The following is a 23,509-nucleotide window of genomic DNA, read 5'->3' as shown; positions in this document are numbered from 1 at the left end:
ATCGATAGAAGTACTGCAATACCTGTCCCCGGACATGGCTTACAGACGCCGGGACTAACTGGCTTGCGACACTGCGATGGGCTCCCGGCCGGCTATCCTCTTTATGCAAACGGTATACCGCCTCACAATTATTAACTCAATTTAAAAAGAACAAATCGTCAGACTCCCTTGCCCTATTGTAGGACCTGAAGTTACAGGAGATGCAGTAAGGAAGATAAGTACCGAAGCCATGTGGTCATTTTAACAGCCCTTTCCTTTAGTCGGTATCACGTTTGTGGCCCATGATGTCTCAGTACTGGTAGAGATATTTCGATTTATCTAACATTATATACTTGGTGAGACCTTGCCAGACAATCGAGACGAACAATGGGGCGTAGATATACCCCTGTGGTATGAAACAGACTCGACGGGCACATGGCCCGACATTGGGCCCTTCTCACCACGAGGATGTGATAAAGTCAAGTCGCGACTCTGCTCGTCCATGAACGTCAACTGGTCTGACAATGGGTAATGTAGATAAAATTATCCCGAGCTAGTTTCTAGAAGGGAGCATAGAAAGTAACACTAGACGAATCTGGAACGAGGCCTTCGGATGGGCACGTTGACGCTTTCAAAAGGTTGAACAACAACGCTGCCAAGTAGGCCGTTCTCCGAAGGCGGCGCCAGGGGATAGGGTCCCCCAAAGGTAGAGTCATCCCCATCTTCTGCGTAGGGCCCAGCCTTCAATCCAGACGAGACCAATTTCGATCGAATGCTCCTTATGTAGTTCCACATAGTGGCAGGCACAACGACGAGGACCTCATTGCGACCGGCGTGCAGAGCCGAACTGACGTCGACTACGGGTCGCGTGGGGTCCACGGGCGAGAGCCGCTCACCATTGACAAAAACTCGAAGGTAGTTGAGCGCCGGGGAAAGAAACTCGAGATAGGCGCCATGGTGGGTCAAGTCGAGGCTCCAGTCGAAGGAGGTGGAGTAATATCCGATGCCCGAGGCGTTGGCCAGCTCCGGCCCCAGCTCCATCCAGCCCGGGAGGGGTGTGACAAGCTCGTGCGTCGTGTTCCTCTTCACCGCGATAGTCTCACCATCCGAGATGTTTTCGGGCGCTTCCCAGTGCTCTGCGATCAGCGTCCACGCGGTGAGCTCAAAGGCGGGCTGAGACAGATTACCACCACTGATTGGGACCGAGCTGGTTTGATTTCCAACTGACAATGTCAGCGTGGAGTTACCGGCGTGCGAATCGGTCCCTAGGCTGAGTGTAAGTCCCTCAGAGTGAGAGTATCTGTATCCGAGGACACCTTCTGGCAGCTTGCTGACCGAGAAGGGCGGTACATCCACCTCGGGTAGCTCTCCACCAGCAAAACCGTAAATGACGGTCTGCCCAGGCGCAAGATCGAGGGGAATATTGATACGCTTACCATCCCCAGTAACTGAGTAATGGAAAAGCGCCGTGACTGCACCCGTCCATGCGTCCATGACATAGGGCGTCCGCCCCTGGATATCGACCTCCACAGATCCTGAGGCGGATTTGCCATCTGTGAAGATGAACAAGTAGCCGATGTCGTTATCTGAATCTTCACGCCAGACAGTATGCAAGGTGCTGTTGAAGCTAGTCGTTACTCGTGGAACCACATTAGCAGCATCAAGAGCCTCGAGGAGTCCCCCCTCAGAGTATCGATGCACGCTGGGTAGGCTGTAAAGGTCCTCAAGAAGCTCTGTAAGAGCAGGGGCGTCCGATCCACTACCAATTGGGTAGTACCCCGGTTCCCCTTCGATCAGTATCGGCAGGCCCTGCTCAGCAAATTCAATAATTTTGTGAGTGCCCTCCAGGGTCAGGTTTCCGTCGGCCTTCGTGATAACGAGAGCCTTGAATGCAGCTGACTCTGGCGCTAGCTGCCCTTGCCTGACCACGGCACTTGGTAGCTGGAAATTGTCTGGAGACAAGTATGCATATGAGTAACCTGATGTGGGAAAAAAGCATGTTAGTCATCCTGGTTCATACGTCTCTAGTTGGGGCCAGAGGCTCACCGGAATCCAACAAGTCTGTTCCGTTCCCCACAGAATTAGTGAGGAACTCGCTTGCCGAAGCCTTGTAGTACAACGCCAGGTCTACACGCTGGACACCACTCTGCAGGACGTGTTGCGATCGTGCGAGGTATTCGAGAGCCTCTTCAAGCCCGTGGCGCCACATGGGAAACTTTTCCGAAAAGGGCTCAGAGATGATATACTGCCACGGTGTGTAGCCTGGCCAGGTGGTCTCGTAGTAGTCGTGCGCGTACGCCTGTCCATGCAGGACCATGCGATTCACGCCGCCGGCAAAGGCTCGGTTGACCGAGGCTAGAAGGTCGGGGATCGCCAGGTGGAACGGCTTCAAAGTCGCGCCCATCTCGTTCGAGACGATGCGCTGACTGGCCAAGGCAGCAGGGCCGCTGAACCTGCGGTAGCCGTCGATGCTATCCTCCCACCCTAGGCTCTCGCACTCGGGAATATCAACGAATGGGACGCTCGAGAGGGTGTCCATGGGCATATTGTAGGCAGGCTGGGCGGACATGGCCAGGCCGAGGCGGCTGTTGGTCCAGGATGACAGGGCGCTGAGGTAGTCTCTGTAGCAATGCTGCAGCGTCTCGCGATATGCGTTGATATATCCAACACCACCGTCTGGGGTATCAAGCTTGACACGGACCTTCCCAGGGTTCGAGGTCTGCATCACCAAATTGTTGTTGCCCCACATGAGTAGAGGCAGGAAGGGGTGGATTTCGTACCCATGATCGGCCAGAAACCGTTCGGGGAGTCCCGGAGTCCAGGACATGTTGGAAAATATTTCCAAGCTGTCTTCCCACCCTGTAAATGAAAATATGAGCACATATGCCCATTTCCATGTCAACTGACCACAAGTCTGCATGAATGACACTCACCATAGTTTCCGACTGAGGCGAGCAACTCGTCCACGCCGTCACCCAGGATGTGCTTTTCCCAAAAGTTAATGATTGTTTGCGCACCCCGCTCGCTAAAGTGATCGACTGTGTAAGAACCGTTCTGAAATATATCGTTTGGATCACGAAAAGGGAACAAGACGTTCTTGATCAACGTCCTCCGCTGGTAGAATGCGAATATCCAGGCCTCGGAGTTTGAGACTGCTGGACAAGCAGCGGCTTGCAGTACTCCAGCTTCCGTGACGAGCTTCGTAGCCACTTGAAGAGAGCCCCCTTGCACTTTAAGGTCAAGGACTGGTGGTAGAGTTGTGGCATTCTTGACTTCTGTGACGAGGCCTGTCACGATAGCAACGAGTTCACCTGACCCCCAGCCTGGGATCTTTGCTGTACCATTTCCCGTGCAGGGAGCTGCGAACGGGACCTATGCGTGTCAGCAGATTGTTCAGCGCTGGAGATCCCTTGCCCAGGTCACCCCAGGCCCAGTCAATTCAGCAATGTGGCTCAAGCTTACTAGATCCCACTGCAGCCCTTCGTCGTCCGACTGCGCCGGTACGCCCTGTCCCTGATTTGGTCCCATGGAGAAGTCCATAACCATATCATTTTCCGCATGAGCCTCCAAAGCCCGGCGGAAAATGTTGAGGAAAGGAGCCGTGCCGAATGCATAAGTGCCCCAATCGGCGCCCTTGGGATACGACGCAGTCCAGCCACCATAGTTGTAGAATGGGAGGAACTCGACGCCGCCGGCGCCGATGTCGCCCGCACTGGCAATATCCGCAGCTACGAGGTCAGGATCAACGCCGGCATCTGGAAACCAGTAACGGAAGAAGGCACGAGTGACTGCATCGGGATTCTCAAAGGTCCCGCGGCTGGAAGTATTGGACAGACACTGCACGGGTAAAGAACCCAGCAGAACGAGATACCATCCGGAAAGCATCGTGGGCATGTCTGGATGACAAGTGATGCGGCGGGATTCAGGGGCAGCCGCCCCAACAAAACAAGTTGCATCCTGGCCGTCAAATACCCTGTCCTATTTTTTGCCAAGGGTGATGCCGTTCCGAGTCCCGCAGGAAAATAAAGAACGGGCCGCTGTCACTGTAAGACAACCGGGTCGGCCCGCTGAGGCCTGGGAGGATGGCCTCCACCCAACGGGTTGTGTCCCGAGGTCAGGTTACATTCCGACTGGAGCCAAGCTACAGACCAAACTAACGGCCCGGAGAGAAAAAGCACGTCCGGACCGGGTGGGGAACGGCAAGATGTGTCACTGTTCCAATATTCCACCGGCAATAACCTTGGAGAAGTTCAGCCGAGGAACATAGGATAGGAAAAGGGGGAGGCGACCACACTAGCCTCGACTTGCTATGCTGGTTGATCGGAATGTGCAAGCAAATTCTCCAGGTCTGTCAAAATACAATGATAGATCACCTGGACATGCAGTCCAAGTCAAATTCGATGCAGAGAAGTGCCTCCACATACCATATAATTCTTCAATTTGGACATGACACTGGGCCAGGCCAGACGCTCAATGGCATGAGTAGACAGTACATACGGTTGGACAGACTGAGGTGCGCCATTAGCTTCTTATTGGCATCTAAGACCATACCTAGAGAGAGGCGTCAAGTACTACAGAAGGTGATCAACATAATATGTTGTACCCCAACTCTGATGCACACAACTTGCCTCCATTGGCATCACTCCTGAGCATGAACAGTCAATTTCCATACACTTTCCAAGGTTGACACTCTAAAGACAACAGTGTTGTCAGTCATGCACGAGGGTACTGACCAAGTTGCATAAATCGAAGATAATGATGTATAATGAGAGGTGGCACTTATGTTTCATTGATTATTTTGATAGACACTATAGACAACAGAAAGAAATGTGATGTTTTCTTGTTTTTACTTTTTGGGACAAACGTGTACCAGAACTCTGAGCGAGCAAAAGCAAATTAGACGAAAAGGGTAGTAAGAAAATGAGCTATCTACAAGGAACTTGTCATGCAACTTGTACCAGGTATGAGCTTCCTACCTAGGTACTGATAGTACATATGTAGTAGCCTTGGCCTGTACAAGACTCCAATCCATCACAATTTATGTAGCAAGAGCATTATGTGGACAAGAAAGAAAGCAAAGTAGTGGAGAAACAGGGACAGCCTATGTACTTCGAAAGATTGTCGTCGACGCTAGCCCTCTCAAATTCTGAACTTGGATATGTTTTCGGAAAAGTACTGGAACTGCTTCGCACGGAAGTCGTCCTTGATCAATTCGTTGGACTGTGCATTGATATGCACCAGCTGGGGGTTGGCCGTGGAGTACTGGGGGAATTTGATCAGGGGCGACGCGTTTCCGAGGGCGTTCGGGTCCAGCTTGTTGATGAATGAGATAATGTACCGCTGCGGAGTGACGGTCGCACTGTCGGTTCCACTGCTCAACATCTTGAGGCCGTCGCTGCCATGGAAGGAGCCCAGGAGGGCTGTGCCCTTGAAGGCTGAGTTGAGGTATGACCAGCAGGGCACCTGCGATGAAACCACCGAAAGATGGTACCTGCGCTGTAGGTTGAAGATGATGTCACCGAAGATGGATGCCAGTCGCTTGTACTGCCCGAAGGCGTTGTTCGAGAGGCCGGTTCCGTAAGGCGAGCCACTGATACCAAGGTCGTCTGGGTACGTGGCGACCAGCCCCGCGACGGACTGCTCCTGTCCCGGAAAGTAATTGTTGAGATGGGCGATGAGGCGCTGGTTATTGGTGACATCAGTCACGATCAGGGCAAACAGCGTCCCTTCATCCTCCACGTCGCCCGTCAATACGGGGACCTTTGCGAACTTGCCCTCGGAAAGGGCCACGTCGGCGCTTCTCGAGAAGAAGTTGTTGGATGGGTCGGGTCTGGGAAGGTAAGGCAGGTTGACACCCCTCCACTGGCCGGTCATCAGGAGGGACGAGGCCGCCTTGACAAAGGCAGTGGCCTCGAGATTGCGCAGGCACTCGAGCGTGTTGGAGCTCTGTGAACATCCGGCCTTGCTGACGACCGCGTCGTATTCTGCCTGTGCCTTGGACGACGTAACGTCCAGAGCACTTACGGGTGACCCCGAACTGAGGATTACCCCACGGAAGAGCCCATTTGCGTTGCCGTCGTTGATGATGGTGTGGTCAAACGACGACATGCTGCCCGCGCTGAAGCCCCACAAGGTGACCTTGTCGGGATCACCGCCGAATGCCGCAATGTTCTCTAGAGATTACAATATTAGAAATGGCTTCCACCCGCGTACTGACAAAGTTCAACTGGACGGCTCCCATTAGATGGTATGGACATACCGTGCACCCACTCCAGGGCCAGTCTCTGGTCGCGGAGCCCCAGATTTGTCTGTCCCGTCGCGGCAACTTCCTTGCCCGACAAGAATCCCAGAGCACCGAGGCGATACTGAATGGACACAATAATGACCGGCGCACCGATCTGGGAGGATACCTTGACGAGAGGCGTCCCGTCATTCCCGTCTTCTGCCCCGCCAGCAGAGAATGCGCCGCCGTGGATGAAAAACACGACTGGCAGCTTTGCAGCAGGTCTGTTGGCTGGGCGGAGGACGATGAGCTTCAGGCAGTCCTCAGACCCTTTGGCATCGGCACCCTGCATGCAGACCGGAAATGACTTTGTAGCATCGAGACGTCCAAAATTCGCGCCGTAGGGCCGAGGGTTTTGGAATCGGAGGGGGCCCACGGGAGCCTGGGCAAACGGGATCCCCTTGAAGTACTCGACGGTTCCGTCGCTGCCACCGACAACGGTGCCATTGGCAATCGTCACCTCGACAGAAGCTCTATCTTCGAGGGGAGCGGCCAGAGCTCCGAGCAGCCCTGAGGCCAGGAAGACGGGAAACAGAAGAGTGCGAGCGAGGATCATGGTGGCGTGCATCGTGAGGTACAATGGCGAGTTTTTCTCCTGGGCGATGCCGTGTGCAGATTCTGATGTCTTGCAGTCATCCTCTTGACTTTAAAATTGAGGCATGCTTGAATTTATACAATATCAGAGTATGCGCCTGGAGATTCTCTAAGTCTTGGCCGGCCCGGAAATTGGGTGAGGCTCTACCTAGGTGTGCATACGCAGGTAACGTACTGCGGAAGGCTGCAAGACCAAACAAACCTTGAAAGGTTCCCGAGTTGTGTGATTCGTCAGCGCCCTCTGCGAACCGTCCTCCCGGAGCCCTTCATGTTCCACTACTTGGACCTATCTGCACCCCAGAATGCCAATATGCACCCCGGAAGTGATCGTCTGCGGGGTACATGCACCTTCGGACCGGTCAACCAAAAGTGGATCCATGATAATCCGAATTATCTTCAAAAGACTTGCACATGACCTAGTATAAGCTTACTACAGACAATCCCAAGATCAGGCAATAAGCATCTGTATGTTGACATGTGTTCCTGCTTACATCCTCGGCTTCCTCACTTCAATCGTCGGGTCCTGAAGTCGGGACTTGTGAGAAATGTAGCACTTCAGACGGAACAGTTCCCATCCATGTCCAAGAGCTACTAGGAGTACAGGGGTACAAAGACGGATGAAAAAAAAGCCCATAACGTAGTAGGCTTGTCACCATCCCAGTGAGGCAAAGCCGTTGGTTCAAGTTGATAAGTTGACTTCGGATGATAATTTAATGCAGACCGTAGGTAGAAGAGCCTTCTAAAGATGCTGTAAATCGTTTCTAGACTCACCATTCTAAGTCTAACAGTGGATTCTCAAAGATAATTAACTACATTAAATTCTCAATGTTGGAGGGTAAATAGCGAGAAGAACATGATATTGAAAAGAAGATGTCAAGCTTTAGATCACTGAGGACGAAGCAGCCAGGCAAATGAATAGATTTGAGCAACATATTCTATGGGAGATTGTAAAATGATTCGAACTAGAGTGAAAATCGGCTATGCCGCTGTTTTTTAATGACGGTTTGTTCCTTGTATGCTGGCCTGCCGGTTTCGAAGACTTGTTGCAAGGCGGCAATAATCTTGGTTACAAGGTAACTATTGTACCGGTGATGATGGCGATGCGCGCTTAATAAAGAAGTGACAATCTGGGTTTGAAGAAAACATCATCTCAATAGATAATTCTATATCCAATGACACTAAGACTGACACTTCCAGCCCTCCGTCTTGTCGATAGCACCGCCGACGTAGACCGCTTTCTGAGGGTATGCGCACAGTGGTCTCTGACCGACCACACCAAGTGCAACAGAGTTGTTTACAAATTTCGAAGCAACAATATGTCCAGGCGCGTCACCCTCCTCAACCCAGCGCATCAGCGCCAGCAGCGCGTTGTGCTCAGCATCGTCAACGTACCCTGGCCCCTCATGCCGTGAATTAAAGTCGCCCTGGCCGACGCCGCCAATGCTCCACGGGGCGTCGTTGTAGGAGCTAACGCAGTGCTGCACGCCTGGCATCATGTAGAGTCTGTAGAATTCATCCACCTCCTCGGAGCCCATCGTCTGGCTGATGCGGTCGCGGAAGAGGAGGCTGGACTGGGCGGGGATAGCCTGGTCGGCCCAGCCGTGGTACATGATCAATTTACCTCCCCTGTCCTTGAATGGGGAAAAGTCGCGCTGTCTGACGTCCATCTGTCCGGGGTTGACCTCATCGGCAAGCTGGATAGTCTCCTCGTCCAGGGTGCGCCAGTCCCACTGCGAGTCGTTGAAGACCATGTTCGTGAAAAGAGAGGTGGCAAGCTCGATTGGTTCCGAGTCGACGCCAGCTAGGATGGTGAATTCGGCACCGGGGTCGAATGTCGGCTTGATCAGCGAACCGTTGGAGTCGGTCCAGTCGCTCGACAGGCGAGAAAGGGTCTTGAACTGCGGGTCGGTAAGGCAGTTGTCAGTCTGGTTGTCCTTGCAAGAGAGGTGTGCCAGTGATGGGCGACAAATTGTTGGATCCATGACGATACCGTCGGCGACGCCATCCCTTTGGTCACACAGCTTGATCTGCTCCATGGCCACAAGGTTCAACAGCGAAGCCGGGATGTGGCTTGGGTCGTCTGCGGGCAGGTTCCAGATTCCGAGCTTCGTAACCCATCCTGCGAGTCGCACCATGCTCCACGCGGGGCTTCCGATGAGGGCACCGTCAAAATCTTCCGGGTACAGGTCGACCAGCTTGAGACCCTGACGTCCACCTGTCGAGCATCCGGTGTAGTAAGAGTACTCAATGTTCGAGCCATAATACTGCTCGACAATTTCTTTGGAATTCTGTGCCGCCAGGTGGATACCGCGGTGAGCCCAATCAATGATTGCTTCTGGATTGTTCATGGCCCAGTCCGCGTCCAGGCCGTAGGAGGTATGGCCCTGGTTGGTCGACATGGAGGCAAAGCCATAGTGACCATAAAAGCCCATATCTGACCACGAGGTGTGCCCACTAAATCCACTGCCGCCACTCGCCATGAAGCGACCGTTCCAATCGGTCGGAAGCAGGAGCGCTATTCTCAGCGTAGAGTTCGCAGACGACGGCACGGAGTAGCCCACGGCGCAGCCCGGAGGCAGGTCGCGACCGGTCAGGGGCAGCTGATTTTCGTCGCCAAACGCGGAACCTTCTGACAGCTTCTCAACATAGTTGAGAGTTGCATTTTCGGGAATGATGGTGTGGAGGGACGCAAGGCTACAGTCGAGCGTGGTTGCGACTCCAGCAACCGCCATTGATGCCAGACCATACAAGTACAAGGCAAGGGTTGGTCTCATGTTGAAGAGGGTGTGCTCCATCATCCGAATTAAGGAGTGGCATTACAAGCCGCAGAGTGAAGATATGAATGATTGGCACGGAAATTTTGTGGTCCTCGTGCAGTTGAAGGCGTATTAGGAAGTTGGCAGCGCACCTGGCCAGATAGCTGTGGAAGAGGTGTCCGGGACTGGTTTGTCACGTCACATCTCAAAATTATTATTTTAAAAACCACAGGATGATCCCCGCCCCTTCTTTCTGGGAGATTTCTCAAGGTTTCGATTGTGACAGCGAGTTGACTGTGCCTGGGCCGGTACGGACACCCAGGTGTGACCGGTGGTCCGGGCCGGAGTCGATCGCTACCTTATTAGGATATTACATGTTCATCCACCTCCCGGGTGTCGGCACGGCCCACCACATGTGCGGGCATGATCATCCCGATACATCTCATATACACGTGGCACAATTAGGAAGTGATTCTCGGACACGGGGGAGGAACTCCGGTCCGGGGTATCCCGATGATTGTCTCCACAGATCCGGTTGGGATATAAGAAGGTAATGAATACTGTTCTATCCCATGCAGTTGCCAAGATATAATAGGATCCATAGTAAGTGAAACTACATGAAGAATCGAAGAGTAAGAGCACTTGAGGAGAAGCCCATCAACCCAAGTAAAGAGAATGCTCCACTCTATTGCCAGTCCATCTATTGAGGGGAAATGAGACGTTGCGTAGCCAGGAAGCGCAGGAGCGAGCCCCCATGACTCCTCACTCGCGTCTCAGAAGTTTCGATAGACTATCTTGAGATATCAATTGTAGCTTTGTGTACCCAAAGCGATCTGTGTTAATCCATGCCGAGTTCGTGTGACGTTTGCTACCTACTGTTGAGGCCAGGGCTACCTGTAGCAAGCAGTGGCTCCTCACATGCAGCTGAATTGTCCAACCGCATCAATTCACCCACTCTGCCTGAGACTGCCAGTTTCCATGTCTGAGGCTCACGCATGTCATTTGGTTCCTACGAAGCCAAAAGACTTTCAAGGCCGACCAAGATATCTCAACATTTGTCAACACTTGGTCGGGAGCTTTCCTTTTTGAGTAGGTAGCGTTATCGCCCTGAGGGATCTGGTGTGGCGAAATCTGGACTCGTCGTGCATTACACTCTGCATATTGGACCTAATTAGGTATATAACACCCCATCGAACCGACTGGAGCTACGAGAGAGCATAAATAGTCGACTAACTGTCACTTTGCCCTAGCATTTTCTGCCAAAACCTATTTGCTACTTAGGTGACAGCTGCTGTTCATCACCCCGGAAATGCCTGGTCGATGATTCCGTCCAATGCCCATATGACTGAGGCTACCCAGTCATGCTGGCATCTCTTTTGTAAACTGCCTCCATTTTTGCGTACAGTCAACAAAAGTAATAGACTTAGTAAAGTCCAAATATCAGTTCTTCAACAGCGCCTTGGGCCCAAATTCCGAGTGGTTTCGTTTTTGATCCCCATACATGTAAAATGGATGTGGCGCCTTCATACAGTGGTACGGCTCAAACTCTAATTATAGGTGAGAAAGTCCGGGGTTAAACAGACACTCACGATGAGTAAGAACCATAGACGACATGACACAGGGCAATCAGTTCAGGCATTGTTTTGGAATCGAGAGTCCAGGGCTGCCGCCACACAGTAATCTTTTGGTAAAGGTGTTTTGATTCAGCGGGCCTAGTGGAGATCATGCTGCCAGGTATTTATTCCGGTCTTGACGTGTCGGTCGAGAGACCAGCATGGTAGCAAATGACATTTTTTCCGTCAATGGGTTTTGATTCACAAGAGCTATATATCGCTCTTGACGAATAGCCCCCCCTCTCTCAGCATCTTCCGACAAAATCATTTCGATCAATTCTTGCAGCCCCTGCAATGGTGTTGTGGTCTGCCGGAATATCAACTGGTACTAGCACTTGAGGGGCCGCAGAAAATCTATATGCACCGTTCAGGTCACCGCCTTGTCCAGTCCTTACCGAAGGGTGCAAAACATGAAAGAAACAAGGAAAGGTATAAAAGCAAATCGTTTCCTCACAGATGACACCACATCTCGCCCCCGCCTGTACTCCGATATCAGTGCCGGGGGTGCGTTCTCATTTATGGCTGGCGACCGGGGCAGCCATTCTAGTGCTGATATACTCCACAGCGGACAGTTCCGTGGAAGCCAGACTGAGCTGTGCGGCTAACAACGACGTTTGTCATCCCATGTACGTGAGCCGCAAGCGTTTGGCGTAAAAAGTTTTAAGCTTCGGCCAAGGCATCCGTCCCTCGCGTCCCGTCCCTGGCCTGGTCCCGGAGAACATTGCGTAGTGCTTACCCGTTGACGACGGCGCATCTAAGCGAGGGGTATCTAAGGCTAGCCTAGCACCAGAGGCAAGCATTTTCACCTGGTGCGACTGCAGATCCCCAAGCCGGCAGCCATTTTTCTCGTATTACACTACTGTACTCCGTCCAGGCCCAGGGGGCTAGAGCGCGGGAGCACCATTGCTCTTCTGCCGAGTCCCGGCCGCCCGGTGTTCAGATGATTAATTCTCCGTGAACACTGCTGGATTGCGCCTCTGATTGGTTATCGTGAGGCCCGAAGGATGAACGTGCCTAAACGCAAGCGCGATCTACTGCGTTGAATACAAATACGGGGACTAGAACGGAACCGAGAAGGCGGGTAGGCTACAGCCATGTAGCATGCTCAGGAGACTGGATTCTTTCTATAAAAGGTTTCCAGGGCCCCTTTTCAGCTGTTCATTGAAGACTCCGAAATACTGTTCGCAGCCCCGTCCACGATCACTTCGTTCTAAGTTTGAAAACATCAAAACAACTACAAAAGCTTTGACGTTCTCTATGGTCTTGACATTGGCGGTCTCAGCTGCCTCCCTAGCTTCTGCCTCGGTACTTGGGCAAGGTCATGCCCACCGCCCTACCAAGAGATCTTCCGGAACAGTCGCCGGGGCCGAGGCCGGGACTTTCTACACGTGGTCCTCAGACGGCACAACGGCGCAGTGCCCCGACCTTCCAACCGCAGACCTCGAAACAAGCTTGGACCAGTTCGACGGCATCTTTCCACGACTGTGAGTGGGTCCCGCACGTGCCGACCTGGACACAACTACAAATCCAGTTGAAATTGACTTTTTCGTGAAGGTACAATGATGGCACACCAGGGGGCGGGAATGTATCGGGTTACGGCGCCTTATACCTGTCCTACCCGGATGCAGGGACTTTCTCTTTCTACCTGATCTACACGTCTGTGACCCCAAACACGACTGCCACCTGGGTTGATACGGGCGCGGATATTTCAAATGTGTGGACTGCAATCAAGGAGGATGTGTACGACGTGTGGGGCCACAATAATACGTTCCAGTGGGCAACGTACCAGATCAGCAAGACGATAGATGGGAGCAGCAATCATGCCGGGCAGCTGCAGATCAACATTCAGACACCGACTTTTGTGAAGGGCTGTGGCACTGCATGCGGAGGAGGCTGCGATCCTAACATTTGTGATTGTTAGAGGCGGGTAGATAGATATGGTTGATCAAGACAGACTTTGAACTTTTTCTAATAAAGTGTATTTACTCATATCACTAAAGAGTCCCATACCTAGGTATCACCACTGTATATCTTAGGCTAGTTGAACGAGGCCTACGCATCTGTCAAAACGTATGACTTTCTGGACACTTCTGCATTGCTGATCTCTGGATAATGGCAGCACCTAGTTGTTGCCATGACGGCCTGCCTCTTCCACAACGCTGGTGAACGTTGGGATTGAGCCCATAGAGGCGCCCTGACAGTTGGTATACAGGCAAGCATCAATGTACATGAGTTCACGACAGTCAAGGGAGCCAACGATCTGCGTTACAGGATCAACCATTTTCTCACTCAAAGACCCTTAGAACAACCCACAAATCCGTCCTTCTTACCCGTGTAGTGACGAGGCGTGATAATACTCGTACCCAACCAACAATAGCATAGTCCAAGTCCATTGAAATTATACAGCTTCATAAATGATGGCCCTTGCGCGGGTATCTGATCACCTTGCGGACCCTTGGGCTACTGTACCTAGGTACGTACCGGTATGTCCATTGTGTTGGAAAGATATCAAATTTTCTAGTCAACACATGGGCTCACGGAGTGGCTCATTCTGATGAATAGACTACTAACTCCTAAAAAAGAAAAAGGTGATTTCTCCCTCCAGGCGTAGTCTTAAAGATGTATACAAACCAGTTCTAACCATTATTTCCCAATCGTTGCTGGTATGCCGTGATATAATAGTCTCTCGGATCCTTTTCCTCAAGTGAACCTCGAACACCGTATTTGCATTGCCACTCCAACTCGATATACTCCATCGCTCCTGACTCCTTCAGCCGCGTGGCGTCCCACATAACATATCCCCAGCGTTGCAGCGCTTTGGGGATATAAGCGCCAATCAGGTTGCTATACCGGCCGTTCCAGAAAGCTACCCACGCCAGGGGAGGCGACAACAAGTCGTCATGCTCAAATAGCATTTCTTGTTGAGTGTTCTGCAGGTCGTTATGTTCGCAGAACCAGTCTTCTATGAGGTCTCTTTCGAATTGTTGGTCTTCGTCGACTAGGCATTACCCATTATTTGAGTTATTTCCCATTTTCCTGTATCACGAAGTGGAATATGGAAGAAAGGGAGAGTCGCACAGTGATAGCAGGGACGGCAGAGGAAGCATTGAATACGGTTGTACTTACCAGATTCATCGATCCACGTGGATTCGAACCCTGGGAGCATGCGCGTATCTCCGCCATGACGGCGCACGTTCTGTATGAGTACGTCACAAAGCTTGTTGAAACCCTGAGCCTGGAATATTTTCTGCAAGACTGACAACCCTGCGGTAAGGAGGTCGAGGAGGGTGCAAACATTGAGACCTGCAGATCACATGTCAACAAAGAGTCTGAAATGTGGGCGGCGACACATTTGGTGAAAGACGTACGCTCGTTACGATAGAGAGGTAAGCACCCCTGCTTGATATCGAGCATAGCGTGGCGGTATCTACTATTAGGGTTCTCGTCTCCATTTAGCTCCCACGCGCACTCAATGAAAGCGCTCGATAATCTTTCCTTGGCGAACTCGTGCACACAAATTATCTGCTCAGTTGCCCAGGGGCCAAATGAGTCGAGGTAATCCAATACATCTGGTGGGTCCCATGCTTCCAGGTTTTGCTTGGAAAGCACCTGCAATCGATACAAGGCGCGTTGGATACGGGACTTCTCGGTCCTTGTCAATGGAGCAGCCTGCGGAGAGGACGATAGTGCGCCGAGGGCCCAGCGAGAGTAATGCTCAGTCAAAGGCTCCACCACGCGAAGGTGGAAGCGGGCCATCTGCTGTATTATCTCAAGAGATAGGTCGTCGATGGGAGGTGGAGGGGGAATGGGATTTCCAAGACATCCACGGCTGAAGTGCTTCCAGGCCTCAGCCGCATCTGCAGCCATATTATCTGTAGCCTCAAAAAAACCACCCAACGCACAGGCAGCGCGAGCTTCCGGAAAAAAATCATCAACAGCACGATTCAAGACCTTCCTGAGTATGGGAAGGCGGTTCTCGGAGTAGACGTAGTAAAACCGTGGTGAGCTTCTGATGATGGCATGGAGCGAGTCCAGAGACGACCCGGCCAGGATGCGAGTCTGAATCTCAACGGGCAGACTTTCAAGTGCGCAAGGCACGACTTCTGCAGTCCCGTCCGGCGGACCCTCTTGTTCTGACGCTGCAAGGGTGATCCTCTCGGGAGTCGTCGAGACACATGGCGCGCTACTACAGGCGGGGTCTTGTTCGTCGGCATCATGCATGGTAGATGCGTGGGTAGAAGTCGTCACAGTGCGGTCGGCGTCTTGTGTATGCGCAGGAACAGTGTCGTTTGGTGACCGGCTCCGCGTGGATGACTGGGTTGTTGGCCTTGTTGACGCCGTCCTTCCAAGGTTGGACACGCAACTCGATGAGCAGGTTCGGGTGGTGGTTCGGGGCTCATGCAGCATGCGAGCCGCCTGAGAGACAACGCAAGATCCTTATTAGTGTTGTTAAGACGTTGGAAAATTGGTAGCAAGGTCGGTTGACTTCCAATGTCAAGTCTGAGCCGCCTGTAATGGCCCGAGGTAAACGTTGTTGTTGGCTGCTGTCAATATTAGGCACCAGCCGGACGGAGCCTTGACTCACACACAGCCTGCGTGCGTGAGATCGCAGACGGTAAGAATGTGGCTTTTCAGATACCTGGTAATTGTGTGGGCAGGTATGAGGAAACGTCGTAAGGAATTCAACACCTGGCACCCTTGAAAACAATGCTGCTCGTTCGCTGTACAATCCATGGATGTGACTCGAGAATCGAGATCGAGGCACACTTGAAGCTGCAGGGTGGCCCGTGCGGGCCTACTTACCAGGGGTATACGTCGAGACCAACGTGTGAATATCGAATATCTTCTGTTAACTGTCGTCGGGTGCTACCCTTGCAATGGAGACCGGGATGTGCTGTAGGAAATTCGAGGATGACCCACATGAAGGTAACAATCCGCCTGGCTGGGCCCTGCTTGGCGCGAGCGGAATCCATAGATGCTACACTAGAAACATTGAACATGCAGGGAGCATCATTCGGATTTACGATGTGGACATACAACAAGACGCGACACCTGACTGAACCTCGACCGAGCTTCACCACCAACTCCCGTACAGGAGACTTGCAACAATCAGGTGATGCCCAATAATATCATGGCGGTGGAATTCCTCGGATGGTCTACTTAGACGCCTCATGCTTTCCAACCGCGCTGCGCTACGAGTATCCCACGATTACAGGGCAGGACATCTGGACATGAGCCGCGGAGCGCATATGAGGCTGTCATGGGTGGATGACATGCGTGAATGCCCGCCAAGAGGGTACCTAGGTACCTGCTTGGTCCCTAGGTGAGAAGTGATAGCTCCCCGAAGGTCACTTGCGAGGAGCTTGTTTTAACTTCCCGCCCCCAATGCACGTTCCATCCATCGTTCATGGAGTCGACCACGCCGATCGTACTACATAGTAGGGTAATCCCGGCGCTCGACCCTCCAGTTTGGCTAGCTGCCAGTGCCTGATTGGCGGGTCGCATGTCGCCAAGGAACATGAACTGCTAGGAGGCTCATGTTCCCACACCCCCATCCCGTGGCTCCGCTGTCAGCCTTGGATCCCAGGGGCTGGGCCTACTTTTACCGTATCAGTCGGCCACTCCAAGAGATGAGCTGGCCCTACTCAGCGGCTGCATAGGAACTGAAAACTTAGGATAGAGCGTAATTGTATTTCGACTTGGGACATCCCCCCAAACCTGTGTCTCCTCCTTGTTGGATATAAAATATTGAACATTCCCACGCTTAGACCATGGACTGTCAACTCATAGCCCATTCAACTCTGTTGTGCCAGCCTCGACCAGCTCCTCCACTTCCATCGTCTTTCTGCAAGCTCATACCGAGTAAATGCTCACATCCCCTGGGCCATTGTTGTATAGGCTGTCCTCCTGAAGTCGAATCACCGTCTTGTTTCCCCTGCTATTTCTCGCCAGCGTTCAATCCCTTGAGCACCCTCTCCAGCTCACCCATACCAACCCACTGAAATCCACCCTACTGCCCAGATAGGGTGTGGTTTGAAGACTTGATCATTGCCGTCTATATTACATCACATACCCTGAACCTTGGGTGTGTTCCCTGGGCTCTTGGTCTACCTGTACAGCCAAGGCACTTTGACGGTCAGCCGTTGCCTCCGACTATTTGATTCTCGCCCACTTGGTCAACACTCCTTTCAAGATATTGTCGTCCCGTATCCCACGGTTGAGCCGGGCCTTACCATCCATTCCGAATGTCTGACGCTGTCAAGGACTGTGCGCTCTTATTTCAAAATGCCGCACACTTACAACACGTCCCCCACCTCGAAATCGACTGTGTAAGACATTGAAGCATCTCCACCCACTTCGTCCCTCGCTTCACACCAAGGCTTGATCATCAGCTAACATAGCATGCACTCCCAGCCAGCCCTCCTCAAGTAACCATACCAGCACGGCCTGCCAGCAAGGCTCGACTACCAGTAGTACGCGGAGCCCTCCTCAGGGTCAGCAAGTACAAGGGGATAGATATGGGAATGAAAAGAAGGAATACCGTATGAAGCTAGACCTTCTTTGTATAGGCTCTCAGTTTGAGACAAACAAGTAAGGTTGGGCTGGTGCACATAGAGGATAGGGGGCGGGCGCGAGGACTCGTAGCTGTGGCAGTGGCAATGACAGTGACCGGGTAGCCTCCTATCTCAGTAGGTTCCATCTGAGTCGGGGTAATGGATTGTGGGACGGGAATGGGTTCGCTGTAGGGCGGTGATCCATTCTGATGTTTCTTCCTAGGTACTACGGTGCTGAGTAGTACAGAGTTGGCCTTTTTCACTTGATGAGGATTGAAACAGACTATATAGGCGTTTGTCTGAGTGCACACTTGTCGGTGTTACTTGTTCGGGAGCTCAAATCTTATTCATTTACGCTTCAAAGCTTGGTTTTCTGATTTGGCCATCCATCGGTCTTAGTAGAACAACTACTGACAACCCTGAACAGAGACTGAGACATTATTCGGACTGCCGCAATGGACATTGAAAACCATCAAATACGCTAGGTACGAGCCGGTCTTTCCATGTTCTTCTGACCATACTCCAGTCAATCGAGTTTAGATCCCACAATGGGTTATAGTATGCAGCCACGTGCTTTCTCATCTACAAAAGGAATCCGGTGTTAAGGTCTGAGCGAAGAAAGGTGAGCCAGCCGGGTGGTCTTTCCAAGGTTGCCAGGGCAAGATCGAGAATGCTGTCCTCACGACAGGAGTTTGTCCGACCACGCTGGTACTTTCCAGAAGAAGAAAAAGAAAATTTAGGAATTTTCGATATGGGTTGTGTATCTTAACGTGAATACACATTTCAAGTTACAGCCCCCGATGGGCTTGAAAAGTAGCTTTACAGTGGTTTATAGTAAAAGGTAGGTGGTTAGAATAAGGCCGCCCATGTCAGAACATAGCTTTTTAGATAGCCGTACTTAGGGGTTGTGCGGGAAGGTATAGATAAGGAAACTCTCAGAAGTATAAGAATGGCACTAAATTATTCCGCTCACTCGCTGTGCAAAATGATCCGAATTCCATGTCGACGGCACACTGCATCAATGAAGCTTGCGGGATAGCTTACGAGAGGCCCGGGCCAGCACACCCGTGGTGTCGTCAGTCATCATCCTTGGCGGGTGCTGACCCTGGCCCCGTCAAAATAGGGTGACAAGTGTTCCTGCAGGCGCCTATCACCCGAGCTTCGCGACTCCTGTCCCCCATCATAGCTGGACACCTGAGATTGTGCGGGGATGGCCACGAGCTTGCCTTGTTGTTGCCTTCTCGCACTTGCGACTGGACAGAGAACAATAGGAAAAGCGAGGCACAAATACCTCACCCTAGTCTGGACAGCTTCAAAGGCGGGACTCATCATGAACTTTACTGGCACATGCTCGTATAACTTCCCTCAGTGAAGATGAGGTAGCTGCTGATCTTGAATTCCAGAGCCCCTAGCCCGCCAAAGGAGGTTGTGGCGCACAGCTGCCACTTTCAAAGCACCAATCCCACTGGAAGTCGCCGAGTCCACGAGCTACATAAATGCAGGTGCACAAATAAGGCGACCAATCGAACCTCGACCGAGCTGCACCATCAGGAACCACGCAGAAGCCCCCGGGAGACTTCAAACAATTGAGTGCAACGGCCAGGTGGCATAATTGCCTAGGTACCTAGGTAGATGGCATACCTTTTCAAATATCTCAACCCTCCTTACTGGATTGAGCAGCTGCCACTCGACAGTAACCATTAACTAGCTGTTCGTGCATTGTTGCGTGCATTGCTGCGATACGAGCTGCCCTAGGGTGCAAAGCTTTCACGAGGCAGAGAGGACAGGATGCCAACGTGTGGACGCAAAAAAGCTGTTTGCAGGGGCGCTACCACGGTCGTCTTCGTGCAGCAACTGGGATGGCCATCCTGTAAGGTAAGGCTCCTAAGGTGGCCCCACGTCGGAATCGAGCTCGATCTGTGGCTATTGCCAGTTGTGGATCCGTCTGGCGGTGGTCTTGATACCCATGCACATGTGTGCACCGACACAGGCCCACGTTCGCGGTGGAATACATACTTAGTACCTAGGTATGTATCTGGACATCCATCCAACAGATCCGAGTCCAATGCCAGTACGCCGAATCCTCAATCTCCCAGCCAGAGGGCTGCCACCAGAGCATTGATTGGCGGAACGGATGCAGGCAGTGAGAGCTTAACCTGTAATAAGCCGCTGCACGCGTACCGGTAATACTACTCTGACGTGTACTTGGGGTCCGTCAAGCACACCCTGCATGCCTGCCCTCCAGCCGCCAAGCTGCAGCGGGCGAACCATGGCATGGCCTTTGGCAACCCTCAACCACCAGCCCCCCCTGTACTGTAAGGACCACCATGCGGAATCACGTGCACTGGTGCTACTAGGCACTTAGTTACCCTACCCGTTGAGGTCATGAAGGGATTGCAACCAGTGACTTTTCCTTAACGAGTGATGCCTTTCTAATATAAATACTGAACGTCCCAATGCTTTCACATCATGGACGAGTCAACTCCAGATATCATAGCACATTCAATATCGATCACCTTGTCCACTTTCACCACCTGTCCAAGGCCCCGTCTAGAGGTTGCTCTGATCTACGGGCCAACTTCTCTCTTGACCGTCCCTGGATGACCACCTGTTTGCTTTCCTCATCGTGCTCTCCAACAATACCATCTATACTACCCGACATACCCTTCGTGTCTCCCCTTCTCCAATTGTACCCTGACGCCACAGGCCCTCCAGCATTTGGCTGTTTCCTTCCATCGTCCTTGTTGCACGCTTGACCAACACGGACTTTACACTTCCCCTGTCCGGTGTTTTGCGGTTTGATCAGAGCGTCTCCTTCCTACAGATCTACTTTCAGAGAGCTGTGACATCCTCAACTCAAGATGCCGTACACCTCCAGCATATCCCCAGACCCCGCTTCCACAAGCATCGTGTAAGACTTTATAGAAGTTTTGTTCACATTTCACTTCAGACCATCTGTTCACCAGCTAACCAATCACGACACTCTCAGCCAGGCTTCCTCCTCCGATAACCGTATCAGCACCGCTGCCCAGCAAGGCTCGACTACAAGCGGTACAGTGGCATGTGAAACTTCTCAGGTCCAGCAGCCACATGGGTACAGGTACGGTGATGAGAGTAAGGAAGACCGTATGAAGCTAGACCTCCTTCACATTGGATCCCAGTTCCAAAGCAGCAAGTAAGATGCGGTCAAGTTGGCTGAATTGGGTCAAGGAAAGATAGCCCCGATATTCAAGTTACTTACAGCTGGAGATTGCTTCAAGGGGTGTCTCATTCCTATATCTCCTCTCCTGCACGGTGTAGAGAAGGCCAGTGACTTCTCTTCTTCAATTCATGAGGATAGGAAAAGGGCGTGGAATGTTTTCATAGCAGAAGAATTACTAGTTACGTCAGCTAGATGAGGGGCTTGCCGTCAAAGTTTCATGCTTGAACAGATTGCATTCCCTGGTTTAACCATACACACGTCCTCACAGAACAAATCTTGGCAGCTTGAGTTGAGCCGAGACTCGGAAAAACCAGAGTGACGATGAAGAGATCCGCGACCTACGCTCTCCATACATAGGTAACTGTCCTTGCGGCGTGATCACGGAGGGAAGTCAGGATAGTTTGGTCAACAAACAGGGCACGCTTTATCTCTTTCGGATTGCTTCTTCTCAAACACAGGGGGCATTATATATGTAAACGGGCTTGGACTGCGCATTGGCATATAATATAATAGGACAAAACGGCAATTCAGTAATTATAAGTGTATTCCTCTGTTGGTGGCTTGCTTCTTCTGAGTTCTAAAGGGGGCGTGCCGCACACCCCAGTCGAAGTAGGGGGTTTGCTGCGGGTCTAAATCCACACCGCCTACAATACCTCTCAATCTACTAGAATCTAAATGTCACTGCAAGCCTCCCGAAATCTTTAGGTAAAGATCTTGTGGGAGTCACTCTAGGTGCAGTCAAGTAGTAGTGGAGTTGGGTGGTTGATTGTGCTATGGAGGGCTGCACACACTCAAGTTCTAAATAGGTCGGTTTAGTGGCTGACTAAGCAGGAACGGATGGTCCCCCAGTTGTCTGACCACAGATCTACATACTAGGTCCCAAACTAAATATTTCATACTCAGACTAAGTTTTCAGACTGACCACAATCAGCTAAATAATATGGTCTGACACACTGACTTCCCAAGGGTTTTAGAACTAGCCTTATAGCCAGACCCTTACTAGTAACTTCTCGCTTTAATACCTAACGGGCTTGGCACTGAAGTCACTTTACAAGTATAACTATCAGACTGACTTCCATCCGTGATCACGCCGTTGAGGGGTCACGCTCACCAAGTCATACTTGCTTGTAATATAGGCCAGCACGACGCTCAATTAAGCACATACGGCCATAGACAGTGGAAAATACGGGATCCCGTCCGCTCTCCCATAGTCAAGCCACTGATCGCTGGATTAGTAGTTGGGTCGGTGACGACCAGCGAATACCCGGTGCTGTATGTTTTTGACTTTTTGGCCTGATTACTTGTCTAAAAGCTAAATTAGTTACTCATAACCTTATCCTTTTGCACGATGCTCTTCACCTCTTCCCACCTCATCAGCCCCAACACAGAACACGTCCCAATCAAAGTGTAGTTGTCACCCTCTTTCCGCAGAATCACTGGCCTATGACAGCCTTCAGGGATGGAAATAACGCCCACGAGCAGCTCTCGATAGTCGAAGGGGCAATCTCCGAGCACTGTGGGAGTCGAATGGGCAGCGAGCCACTGCGCAGCACATGCTGCTGACTAAAAAGTTCAGACCCTCCCCAGCTTGTTACGGCGGCCACTCTTTGCTGTGGAGGGAGCGCAATATCACGCCAAGCAGCATTTGACGCCCGTCGGGAGGACCCGACGCCCTTTGTCTAAACGACGTCGGGTTCATAGGGATGACGAACGTGTCTAAGGACTCCGAGGTATCGTTGTGAGACTACACAAGCCCATGCTCTTACCTCCTTGAGTTCACAAATATGTCCATACCTAGGTATGGAATGCTTGGATCGGAGTCCGGGATGCCCAGTCGGTTGCCGCGTGGCTTTGAGAACTAGTCGCCATCGTATCGATGCAGAAGCTCATACGCTCTGTACGGTGTGAGAAATAACGCCAACAGATGCAATATGGTTGCAGTGTCAGAAAATTACGAGGTGTCTCTTTTGAGGCTATATCGCTCCCTCCGAAGCTTTCACCCGAATGTCAGACCCCTTAATATGCATCACAATGTCACTGGTTATGTCCCAGTCGCTGCCGCTGAAGCAGGTGGAACGAGGCTTGTATCTACCTAGGTACTTCCTACCAAGTCTTTTCTTGTTGGCTCTTACGGTCGCTTTCATTTGGTTGCCAGGCGGGCCGGACACCTAATTGGTCAAAACTTCAGCGAAAGTGTGTCAGGGTATGGGGACATACCTAGGTCGGTAGCCTCGACGACTGTTATCTTGCGGGTCACACCTCACCATGTTATATCTCCGACTGACTTATGCTCAGGATACTGTGGATAAGGTTGAGATGGGGCAGCGGTTTCAAGAGGAGTGCCTGGAACTTAGTTTGATCGCTGCTTCCGGGTATGGTGGCTACTTGTAACGGCTGGAATTGGATAGGGAGAAGCGCTATGCTGCCATGCTACAGGATTCAGGAAGTTTCGCAGCTTTGTTGCCTTTCCCTTTCTTCCAGGGCATTAGTTGGGTAACTATAGTTGTAAATCAACAACTCTTCACATT

At 51.8% G+C, this 23,509-nt stretch overlaps 6 protein-coding genes across 6 annotated transcripts; 2 read left to right on the top strand and 4 right to left on the bottom strand.

Annotated features, from left to right (window-relative positions):
- Window positions 1–564: 564 nt before the first annotated feature.
- Window positions 565–3,864, bottom strand: KVR01_013072 (uncharacterized protein; the record flags this gene model as incomplete). The annotated part of the gene is made up of 4 exons (XM_044789900.1): window positions 565–1,958; window positions 2,026–2,838; window positions 2,913–3,351; window positions 3,442–3,864. 4 exons carry the CDS (start codon window positions 3,862–3,864, stop codon window positions 565–567), a joined length of 3,069 nt encoding a protein of 1,022 aa, XP_044637948.1.
- Window positions 3,865–5,118: 1,254 nt separating this feature from the next.
- On the bottom strand, window positions 5,119–6,818 carry KVR01_013106 (uncharacterized protein; the record flags this gene model as incomplete). The annotated part of the gene is made up of 2 exons (XM_044785562.1): window positions 5,119–6,152; window positions 6,239–6,818. The coding sequence occupies 2 exons, from the start codon at window positions 6,816–6,818 to the stop codon at window positions 5,119–5,121; spliced, it is 1,614 nt and encodes a 537-aa protein (XP_044637982.1).
- Window positions 6,819–8,034: 1,216 nt separating this feature from the next.
- Window positions 8,035–9,588, bottom strand: KVR01_013103 (uncharacterized protein; the record flags this gene model as incomplete). Its single annotated transcript, XM_044790097.1, has 1 exon — window positions 8,035–9,588. The coding sequence occupies one exon, from the start codon at window positions 9,586–9,588 to the stop codon at window positions 8,035–8,037; it is 1,554 nt and encodes a 517-aa protein (XP_044637979.1).
- A 2,833-nt stretch (window positions 9,589–12,421) lies between these two features.
- On the top strand, window positions 12,422–13,146 carry KVR01_013082 (uncharacterized protein; the record flags this gene model as incomplete). Its single annotated transcript, XM_044793410.1, has 2 exons — window positions 12,422–12,709; window positions 12,780–13,146. Exons 1-2 carry the CDS (start codon window positions 12,483–12,485, stop codon window positions 13,144–13,146), a joined length of 594 nt encoding a protein of 197 aa, XP_044637958.1. The 5' UTR covers window positions 12,422–12,482.
- Window positions 13,147–13,861: 715 nt separating this feature from the next.
- KVR01_013125 (uncharacterized protein) lies at window positions 13,862–15,681 on the bottom strand (the record flags this gene model as incomplete). The annotated part of the gene is made up of 3 exons (XM_044792506.1): window positions 14,594–15,681; window positions 14,352–14,528; window positions 13,862–14,223 (listed from the first exon to the last, which is right to left on the bottom strand). Exons 1-3 carry the CDS (start codon window positions 15,630–15,632, stop codon window positions 13,862–13,864), a joined length of 1,578 nt encoding a protein of 525 aa, XP_044638001.1. The 5' UTR covers window positions 15,633–15,681.
- Window positions 15,682–20,299: 4,618 nt separating this feature from the next.
- On the top strand, window positions 20,300–20,994 carry KVR01_013028 (uncharacterized protein). The gene is made up of 2 exons (XM_044789347.1): window positions 20,300–20,690; window positions 20,769–20,994. Exons 1-2 carry the CDS (start codon window positions 20,641–20,643, stop codon window positions 20,956–20,958), a joined length of 240 nt encoding a protein of 79 aa, XP_044637904.1. The 5' UTR covers window positions 20,300–20,640; the 3' UTR covers window positions 20,959–20,994.
- Window positions 20,995–23,509: the final 2,515 nt, after the last annotated feature.

This window comes from Diaporthe batatas (genome assembly GCF_019321695.1).
Source record: "Diaporthe batatas strain CRI 302-4 chromosome Unknown Contig00023, whole genome shotgun sequence".
NCBI lineage: Eukaryota > Fungi > Ascomycota > Sordariomycetes > Diaporthales > Diaporthaceae > Diaporthe > Diaporthe batatas.
Note: the sequence above shows the minus strand (reverse complement) of the source record. Positions and strands in the feature narration are given on the sequence as shown.